The 11089-nt window shown below is 40.8% G+C and overlaps 1 protein-coding gene across 2 annotated transcripts; it reads right to left on the reverse strand.

Moving 5' to 3' along the window:
• Positions 1 to 956: 956 nt before the first annotated feature.
• soul5 (heme-binding protein soul5) lies at positions 957 to 9403 on the reverse strand. 2 transcript variants are annotated; one of them, XM_054741294.2, is made up of 7 exons: positions 9285 to 9403; positions 2434 to 2493; positions 2243 to 2321; positions 2055 to 2175; positions 1738 to 1874; positions 1319 to 1482; positions 957 to 1231 (listed from the first exon to the last, which is right to left on the reverse strand). In XM_054741294.2, the coding sequence occupies exons 1-7, from the start codon at positions 9287 to 9289 to the stop codon at positions 1156 to 1158; spliced, it is 642 nt and encodes a 213-aa protein (XP_054597269.1). In that variant the 5' UTR covers positions 9290 to 9403; the 3' UTR covers positions 957 to 1155. The 2 variants fall into 2 exon arrangements, with proteins under 2 accessions (XP_054597269.1, XP_015803975.1); XM_015948489.2 differs by lacking the exon at positions 9285 to 9403 and adding an exon at positions 2630 to 2908.
• Between the last annotated feature and the right edge of the window lie 1686 nt (positions 9404 to 11089).

The following is an 11089-nucleotide window of genomic DNA, read 5'->3' on the forward strand; positions in this document are numbered from 1 at the left end:
TTCAGTTCGTGAAACAACCACCATCCCGAGGATAAGGGAACGGCCACCCTGAACCTCCACCTGCTGTTCTGTCACGCCGATAGAATAGCTTCGAATAAACGCACCTGTAACCAGCTGATGCAAAACTCCTTCAGAGTTATTGATTTTTAAGTAAGACGTAAAACTCCTTCAGAGTTAAGCCAAACGCTTGACACTGTGTACCCTGCAACATCTCTGGACCAGAGGATCGGTTCTACTCGCGTCTTCTCTACCGGACCGAGTACCCTGAGGCTGACAACATCCTCCTTGACCTCTGGATCCACACAGAGAGTCGTCTTGCTGGGCGAGGTAGCACACAGATTGTGTTTGATGCTGTTTCTCTAAGTAACAACCGAGTTAGCTGCAAAACCATCATTTCCAACCCAGAACGAGTTCCTCTCTCTGACAGAAACCTTCTGAGAATCCATTCACACATCCAAGCTCTCGTTTCATTTTAGCTTTCCATCCAGACACAGGTAAAGCTTTTGATACCAAGTTTAATGTCAACGCTGGTAAATTGTCATCCATGAATTGTCATTTTTAATTGTCATTTAAATTGTCAAGTTTAAAACTGTTAGTAATAAATTCTTCATTTTAAAACTCTGCCTCATCTTTGAAATGAAACACAGAATGGTGTGTATTTCTGGTAATTGAAAAAGCAACAATTCCTAACTTCTGATTCAAAAAAATAAACTTTTGCTATTAAATCTAATTATCTTAAATTAAATATTAATCTTTGGATTAAATATGGACCAAGCAGGTTGGTGTATGAACTTCTATCGATTACATAAGTATCCTGGATATTTATACATGATATAAGCTTCATATGCTAATGTGCTTGATCATTCTCAGAATCTAACAACTGATAGCAAACAGTGTTGATTCTAGTATGTAGAAATACGCTACAAAGCTAAAAAAAAATTGCAAAACATCGAACGAATCATTGCATACGTTTATTGTCCATAAATCAACGTAATCTGATGAGATGATACATGAAAATTTTGAATGAAATTACATTATGTTGATGTGCTCCCACACATTTCTGTTATGATATGTGATATTTAACAACAGCTGTTGTGTCTCTGCCGTGCAGTAGGCCCCATCAGGTCCAGGGAGGGGGATATTAGATCAAATCACTCACTGGCTGGGGCAGACGAGCTCACCTTCAGCCACATACCACACCTCGTTGTGTCGCTCCCTCAAAATCATTGGGCTACAAGAAGCAGAACACAACTATTTTTAATCTGAAAGCTAAAATCCACGTGATGATTTCTATTTTTAAACCTTTTAAAACGCTTACCTGTTATACCCAACAGAGTAGTGGGAATCTCTGTTGTATTTTGCTTTAGCAGAATCAAGTGAAGAGGCGAGTTTACAGGAGTTATAGGTGTCAGTAATACTCATCATCCACCCGCCGTAAGTCATCACATACACGTTCATTTCTGGGGTCTCTTGGATGTAAACCTGCAAGTCACAAAAGTGTTACTATCTGCACGAAGATCCCTGCAGAAAAATCCTTGCATGTGTTGTGTTTTGGGTGCTGGTATGCTGGACTGGCATGTTACACCAGACCAGCATGGGATGCTGTTAACTGGATTGTGGACATGCAATCTAGACCAGCACCCCAGCATCCTACACATAACTTGTGCTGTTTTTTTTTAAGCAGGGACAGAACCCAAAGGGTAAAAATGAAAGCACTATCAATGCCATTTTAATTACATCTTTATTAGTAGGTTTAGGCGGGTTCTTTTGGTGCTCAGCTGGCAGCAAGAAGCTCATTGTGTAGACAGCTCGATGCCAAAAGTACTTCTCAGGTGATTTAATAACAACAGGTGTAGTCATTGCTATTTCTTTGCCTGAAATTGAACAGAAACGACAACAAAGACGTTGAAAATAAAATAATCATGCATAAAAATAGCAAAACAAAAACAACACCAAATTAAGAAAATCATTGATTCATTTTGATTTCATAAATAAGATATGTGTTAGCTCTCTCATTCGTCCAATACTAAAAATAAAAATGAAGATTCACACACCCTGATCATTTTCACCAGTGATGTAGCCATACAGCCGTTTAAACGACTGCGTCATCATCGTTTCTATGGAGAAGGAGGTGTCGTTGGTCGTAACCCATTTTGCAGAATCGTAGTGGCGCACCTGAAACAACAGTCAGCTTTTCACTATTGATCGTTTTACTTGAAAGCTTTTGTGTGCAAAGACTCACCTCATAGTTGCCTTTACACACCAGACCAAACAACAGGCATTGTTCTGTCTCTGTGTTGAAGTTTAGTTGAGAGCAGTTTCTGTGAAATTAGGAAGAAAAAATATTTTTAAACGGCTGATTCGGAAATATAGGCACGAGCATTAACTGTAAGCAAAAACAACATAAAAATGGGACAACTTAACGTTTCGTACCCAACTAAAGCATCAGCTGGTAAAACCAGAAGAAAGCCTACCAGAGCTGAGAGGTACAACCTGAAACACACATTTATTGTTTCGATTAGTTTTCTTACTTTTACAACAAAAACACGGTCATTTGAAAGGAAGTACCTTTGATTAATGTGCCAAATGATCAACCTTTTCCTGCCAACATAGTTAAAACTGTACTCACATCATGGAAGTGGTTCTGCTGTGTTCTGCCTCGCAGCCTGCTCCAGACTGAGTTTTTATTCCCTTTCTGCTTATGAAAGGAAACCTGGCTCCTCCCTGAGCTCCTAATTCAAACCGGACGGGGAGGCTAAAGACCAATGAACGAATCACCACAGAAATATGAGGAGTTGGGAAGGGCTGTTGTGTCCTTTGCACGTTTTGTAACCCAAGTACCGTTATGTAGAGAAGAATAAAGATGTAGTCTCTCTGTACCAACCAAGTAAATATTGCATTTATTAAATGTTATCAGACTATTGAAAAATTGTCATAAACACAATGCCAGGAAATGTCTGGGTATACATGTGGATGAATTATTAGTTTAATAAAACCAAAGATCAACACATATCATCTAACAAAGTCCTCTGTTGTTTAGTTTATTGGAACATAGAAAAACCACCATGTTCGCATGCAATATCATTTACCACTACATTGTACAGCGATGTGGATGTGACCCCTTTGGATCTGGTTTACAGCGGACAAAAAGGTGAATAAAAAGGAAATAATAATTCGTCTTTGTAAGCACTGCTTTCTTAAGGGAATTAAGGAGAAATGGATGACCTCCTTTGTTAAAATCCACACGATACCTGCTATTTTCCCTGCAGAACACCCGATCTGTGGTGTTTGTCCCCTTTTCTAAGAAGAACTGCTCACTCACACATTTTAAGTACATCTTTACATTTAAAGACAAACACAAAAATTATGTAACTGCAGCTTCCTGGAGTGTTTAGAGACCTAGTCGTTTTCTTTTTTCTTGTACAAGAGTTGTATAACTCAGACAAACGTCTTAGTCAGCACAACAGGTTGTCCCATAACCTCCTGTTTTCTCTGGGCATTCACAAGTATTTTAACAGATGTCGTGATTATAAAACAGGCCTAATACACACTTTTGGAAACCCAAAACGTATTCCCAAAGAAAAACCAGATGTATTAGCTTTACTAATATCACAAAACTACAAAGGTGTTATTTTACATCTGAGGACAAAACAAGGAAGAAGGTAAAACTCTCACATTTTAATCATTTAATCTAACAAAACTACAGGAAATGAAGTCTAACATGAGGTTTTATTAAAATGTTGATGTTCAGTAGCTATAGGTAAAATTGTTATAGCCTATAACAGTTTTGTCAGTGGTAAGATTTGATGTGGCCCACACAGTTGATACTTCATTATAGAAGAGGAGGAGCTTTGCTTGTGCAAGCTGGTTCATTGTTGTGGCTCCCTGGGAGAGGAGGAACTGAGCCAGTGTGAACTGTACCAGCATGTATCCAAAAGACAGAGCTGCGTTACCCTTCAAGAGGACATCAGCAGCATCTATTTACTAACACACACGAGGAACGTCTCATGTTTGTAAATCTGCTACATTTAGTTGTGGTAATGCATAAAGTACGTGTAAAAAGTTGAGCCTGAAGCCATTTATTTTATTTACTTGTTTTTTTTCCAAGTGTGTGTGTGTGTGGGGGGGGGGGGGGGGGGGGGGTGCATGTGCGTATGCTCGTGCATGTGTATGTGTGCATGTGTGTATGCTCGTGCATGTGTACGTGTGCGTGAGAGTGAGACTGGCTTTTTCAGCACATTCTGCGTTCAGATCCCCCCCAGAGGCAAAAACAGCGTTTCATGACCGTTAAAATGACGCGTCTGCCCTCTTGTGGTCAGTTTGAAAACTGCAGCACCGTGTGACCTTTTTAAATTCTGCCAGGGACGTTTATCAGGAACAGGCAGGGGTGGACTGGGACCAAAATTCGGCCCTGGAATTTTCTCTTCAGACCGGCCCACTACATTAGCCACGGACACTACATAGAAGTTGGCAAATTTTTCAGCGTCTCCTGAAAGGATGTAAAGGATCATTAAAACAACAAATAAGGAATTACAAAATCTATAATGTGTGATGACGACTTTATTAAATATTTCCCCCCTATTCAGTGGAGCAGCTTTTTAAGCAGCTCACTCTTCTCTGCTAGTCTATCCATCACAGAGTCAGAGTCCAAAGCCATGAGAATGTCTTTCTCCGAGGCCATCAACATAAATGCCTCCAGTTTATCGGATGAGAGGGTGCTTCTGAGCCTGTTTTTAATAAACTTCAAGATGGAAAATGTGCGCTCACAAGCCACCTGTGTAAGGGATAATGTGAGGAGGTATTTATAAGCAAGGCCTAGAACAGGGTATGCATCTGTTAGCATGTTGAAACGACAAAGTATTTGGTAGCAGCACAGAGGGCATTCTTTGCAGGAGCAACAGCTTATGGGAGTAATCTCAACCTCTTCTGTGTTGTTCTCTTCGCCATCTGATCCATCTTGTACTGTTCTTGCCTTGTATTCTGCCAATGGGGATGCCTTCAACCTGTTCCACTGGAGTGCAAAGCTTTTCAATTCAGCCTGTATATTTTCCTTAGTTGCCCTGCTGTCAAATCCTTGCAAGCACTTGCTCAAATCTTGAAGAGCAGACTGAGGAAGAGCATTGGTACAGAGCTGAGGGAAGTGTCTGGGATCCAGACATGCCAAGTCAGCATATAGATTCCCATGCATTAAAAAGCGCCTATGAATGGCTTCAATTGCGGTGTCCATGATCTGGTTATGCACATTCACCTGATAGGATTTTTCTGCATCATCCAGGGTTTCATCTTGAGCCATCTCTCCAGGCAAGACTTTCTTCATCCTCTTCCTCTTTTGTGGCAATGTGGCCTCCACTTCAATGTCCATGTCATCTTTCTCTTGGATTTTTGTGTTTGTCCACTTGACAAATGTGTCTGCTGCTTTTTTTACAGATTCAAAATCTCTTCCCAAGCTTTTCAGTGTATCCTGTGTTGATACTACCATTCTGTGGGCAGAGAGGATGTCCAATCCTGCTGTCTGAAGGTACTTAGACAATGGAGAGGTATGCTCAAATATGCGAAGGAAGATTTGAGCTGTTAAGATCGTCTCATACTTCAGCAAAGACTCAGCATATCCTCTGGCCATGACACGGATGGAGGGTTTTACTGTTGTCCGTTTCTGGATAGCTGATAATGTCAACAGTACATCGACATACAGACCATTTTCTGGCTTTCCAAAGGAGCCAAACACCTTCTTCAGGGCCTCGTGCTTGGCCCACCAACGTGTCTCACCAATAGGAGCAAGGATTCTCCGTCTTTTGTTTTGGCCTGTCTCTTCCCACACATTCATCCTTTGATGTGACTCTTTGATAAATACAGCAATGCCATTGATGAGCGCAAAAAGGGACCCGCTCTCAATAACAACCTGGGTTGTGTTTGCAAGCACCAGATTTAGCACATGTGCATAGCACCAGACATGCACCTGGTTTGGTGATTGTGCAGACAATAGTGAAGAGAATCCTTTATAATGGCCTTGCATGTTTGATGCCCCATCGGTCACATTTCCAATGCACATTGTCTTGCTGAGGCCCATTTTTTCCAGAACATCTGACAGCATGTCAACAAAGGCCTGTCCAGTAGATGAACTACACTTCAGCACTGCAACAAGCCTCTCATTAACAACATCAGTAACATACCTCATAATAATAGAGCACTGATCCTGAGAGGAGATGTCCTGTGTTGTGTCCAGCTGAACTGAAAACATTCCTGCTTTCTTGATCTCATGTGATATGTTTTCTTGAATCAGATGGTGAATTGCATCTATCACTGAGTTGACTGTGGTTTTGGAGAGAAAAGTTACAAGGGAACCTCTGCCTCTTGTGCCTCCAGACAAATGTAACTTTTTGCTTTCCTCAATGCAGCTATCCAGGTGCTCTTTTAAACAGAAATCGTACTTCCCCAGTAGAAGTATGAGTTCAAGGAAATTTCCATGGTCAACTGTGTTGTCTTCCAGGGTATATGCTGCCTCATTTTCTGACCTCCTGTATGCAAGCCCCCTCTTCCCAAGAACCTTGATGACATCTATTATGCGCTCCAAAACCTGTCGTCTTTTTTTGACCTGCTCTCTGTGTGCGGTCATCTGACTGCCACAAAACAAACTGCTGATATCGGCACTGGCAGATTTCAAGAGGTATGCTTCAGCACAGTTTCTGTGTGCACTGCTTCTCTCATGTTCCTCGGTGCGCTGGTGTATATGCTTCCATTCTGACATTCCACTGATGAACAGACTACTATCAGTTCTCTTACCAAATGCCATGCAGATGAAGCAATACAGCATGTGACGCTCTGGACAGTACGTCAGCCACTTTCTGCTGGTACCATCTCTGCTACAAAACACTTTTTGCACCACAGGATTGGTACTTTTTTGCTTAGGATGGTAATTTAGAAACGATAGGAGATTTTTCTGATCAGGTTGTGAAAAAAAATCTGTTATTTCATTGTCACATTCTTGGTGCTTTACAGCTGTTTCCCTCACAGGTGGTGCTGTATTTGGGCTGGCATACTCCTCACTCTCTACTGTCTTTTCCTTCTCAGGTGGTGCTGTCTTTGGGCTGGCATACTCCTCACTCTCTACTGTCTTTTCCTTCTCAGGTGGTGCTGTCTTTGGGCTGGCATACTCCTCACTCTCTACTGTCTTTTCCTTCTCAGGTGGTGCTGTCTTTGGGTTGCCTGTATTGGTTTGGCTCTCTCCCTGAATTGACCAGCTGGACTTGCCCATGACCTGTGTCTGGGCAAATAAGAAAAGCATTTTGCATTGTAAGGGGAAATAACTTCAAACCACAGAATAATCCACAATAGAAATATTAGTCCATATTGAACTAAATGTTCATGTGCACAACAACACCAATGGCTGTCATGTTTTCATTATGACACCTAGGCCTACTAGTGCTTTCCTGTGCAAACAACTCAGATGCAGTGATGACAAAAAAAAACTTTTTTGTAGTCCTATTGGAAAAATGCAGAATGTCTGGTTATTTTAGCCACACAGCTCAAAACTGTTCCTCGTTTTAAGGAAGGGTGGTGTGGCAGTATTTAAACCCAGGAGCTGATGACACTACTGCTAAAAAAACACAGAAGAAAAAGTAGTGTGTTTGTGTTTGTGTGTGTGTGTGCGCGCGTGGTTCGTTCTTTCGTTCGTGTCTCCCAGGCTAGTAAGTACCGAGGGCTTCATCTATCTAAAAGGAGTCATTTCCATCTGAATGTGGCAGGAACGGGATACAGCAGCAGAGCGGTAAGCTTTATATCACTATAAGATGTCGACAAACTTTACTTTAGATTTACAGGCATTAGCAGCACTAAAGCGTTAGCATCCGACTTGCTATCGCTAGCACAGTATGCTAGTAAAGTTAGCACCCAGATTAATGTGGATTATGTGATTGATTAATTGATTAATTAATGATTGATTAATGTGATGATTATTTGTCAGCTGTGCTTCGCATCTCCACCTCAGACATTCAACCTGACTTTGATGCACTCGTTAAAGCCCAGCAGAGAGATTTCTCGCACTGAATAAGAAAAAAATCGCTTAAAAACACAAAATAAGGTGTTTGGACCACAAATGTAGGCAACTAGCAGTGAACTGGGACACTTTTTTTTAAACCTCTTTCTCAAGATCACAGTTCAGTGATTTTATTTTACAGACAATACTGTGTGTCTGTAGAATGCTAAGAACCTCTTTCCAACAATATTTGAAACTCAGAATGTGTTTTGGAGTGAATGTGACTGAAACTGTTAACTAATATATGTCACAAATGTTTAACAAAAAACAAATGCGCACTTTGTTTACCATTGCCTTGGGAAATTTGAATAAATCACATTTTTGTAAGCCAACCTCACTTTTTCCTTTTTGCTCATTTATAACATATAGTCTACTCTTACCAGCTTGAAAAAACAATGGTATTTACTGCTTTTTATAAAGAAATACCATTAATATTATGCATAATTGACTTCAGCCTTTTGGCCTGGCCCTCCACAATTTTTCCATGGGCCCTCATGTGGCCCCATGGAAAAAATAATTGCCCACCCCTGCTGTAGGTAAATACACAGAACAGGCTCAGATCCAGGATGACCCATCATGCTCTTCTTCCATTCTGGCTGTTAGGGATTTTATCAATAACTCAATGCCTACTGATGTTTCCACCTAACGGTATTTATTTAGAATGCAGGTCAGACTTAACTATATTTGTTAGCAAAGCAGACTGATCTTGGGAATTTCACTGCAGCACTGATGTCCACCTCTGTACACATTAGAGAGAATTACCACTTTACAGCTAAACGCACATTTAATAAAGATATAGGCTACGCAATGCAGACAATAAAAACATAAAGTTGTAAGCATTAGAATTATAATGATCACATTAAAGAACATTTGGAGAAATGTTCTTTATTTTTCACTAGAATCTCAAATCTTTAAAATGTAACTGTTTTTTATCCATTTTCAGCCATTAAGACACCCAATATAAAATAAGACTACTTATAAAATTATTTATAATTATATGTATATATAGATTGATAGAGATCTTAAAATATATTCTTTTAATGGTGTTTTAATGAGCGTATCATTTTTTAAAACATTTTCTATAGAAATAAATAAGCAAGCAACCTAAAACTAAATCAAACCAAATATCAACACTCACAGCCTTTTAGCTCATATTACATGATGACCGCTATAGATATTAAACTTTTTCTACTTGTTATTGAACACACGTTTTAAAATGTAACCTAACCAGCCCCATGCTAATGCTACTTACTGCATGTGTCGGCCCTTCTCCTGGCGCACCAGCACCACCTGCTGGGGTGGTGACAAAGGCCGGCCCAGGACCAAATAGGTCTGTCAACTTAGAACACTTAGCAGCTCCCACCTCTAGAGACTTCAATTTTTTTCGCCGCAACTTTTCTGCGCCACCCAAACGTTTCCTAGGCTTATCCATTTTCCACATCAACTGTCCGACCGCAGCACTGTCCAACCATCACTCCCGCCGACTAGCGATGAGGCCCCGCCCACCCTGGTTTGTGCTGCCTAAGATTGACAGCCCTGTCGCAGCGCCCTGAACCAGTCAGCCCATGACAATGAGAAACAGACCAATAATACATCTTGATGTGGGCAACACACTGCTAGCCTCAGCAACCTATTGGCCGGCCCAATTTGTAAGAAATCTGAGGGCAAGAGAGAAAGACGAACGCAACGAGTGGATGAATGAACGAATGAAATAATTAATAAATGTCAGACCGGCTGTCAGAGTCCAAGCCCCCAGGCCGGGCTCTCCCAGCTGACCGGCTTCCGTCTTGGACCACATTACCCAGCATGCCCCTCGCGGGGATTCCCTCCACGTTTCACCTGCGTCAATCGATGTCTATATATGGAAGACGCTACACCGGCTCTTCACTCAGTCATCGTTCCACCGTGATCCATGATCAGAGTATTTCCAAAGCTACTACAGCTAAACCTCCACCTTTCCTCCTCAGACCTCATCCGTCAGCCTTTCCAGCACCGCTTTCAGCCCACCGTCTGTATAATAAACGCTCTTCCTCCCGAACCCAGTCTTCGAGTCTGACACCGGCCCAACGGCCCTGCCCACACTGTCGGCCCACCGGGACGGCTCCCGGTGCTCCAGAAGGTCAGTCCACCCCTGGGAACAGGATTGGCTCACAGCACACTTTGTTTAAGGAAATCGAACCATTAACTTGCAGAGGAAACAAACAACCAAAGAAATTGAATAAAAAACATTTTGCTTGTGGACTGACTAATTTTTGTTTTTAACAAATAGTTTAAAATCCTTAACCCTTTGATGCATAGTCACTACAGTGGACAGGTACTCAAATTTGTTATTTATTTGTTTTTGCTATTAAGCACAGCTGTTGAAGACTTTATTGCTTATGAGCCCCTCCGTTTGGACTTCAGTAAGCCAAGCCAACATATTTCATGCTCAGAATGCACGCTGTCCACTGAAGTGGACGTGTACTAAATTATTTGTAAATTATAAAATTTTAGAAAAAATATTTGTTTAAATTTGTTTCATTCACACCTAAAGACGAATGAAAAAAATGTTAAAAAATCATGGTTGAAGATTTCATAATTCATGCATCAAAGGGTTAATTTAATCAAACTGGGACAGCCCAAGCAACAAAACCATAATTAAAAAGTCCAACAGAAATACTATTGAATTTGTGTCATTGTGTAGTTTTTTTAATCTATCAGAGAACTACAACTCCCATACTGCATTTGCCTGACCCATTTAAGTAATCTCTAGCAGCATGTGTTTGTCCTGATCATCGGAGGGTTTTAGATCAGTGCTGCTCGTTTCACAGGTTATTAAGCTGAAAGCAACAAATATTTAAACTTCTCACTTTAGTTATGCTTGGACTTAGAATGTGTGACTTTTCCACTCAGACCTTGGTTTACAGTGGATTTAATGGCTTCTCGTGAATAGATTCAATTAATGTGTCAGTTTATATCAATTTGTGAGTCTACAAAGAAATCACATTTGTTGTTCTTAAAAAATTACCACAAAAAAATGATATACTAACTTCCTGACGAGATTTGTTTGACCAAATC

Source organism: Nothobranchius furzeri, chromosome 5, assembly GCF_043380555.1.
Source record: "Nothobranchius furzeri strain GRZ-AD chromosome 5, NfurGRZ-RIMD1, whole genome shotgun sequence".
NCBI classification, from domain to species: domain Eukaryota; kingdom Metazoa; phylum Chordata; class Actinopteri; order Cyprinodontiformes; family Nothobranchiidae; genus Nothobranchius; species Nothobranchius furzeri.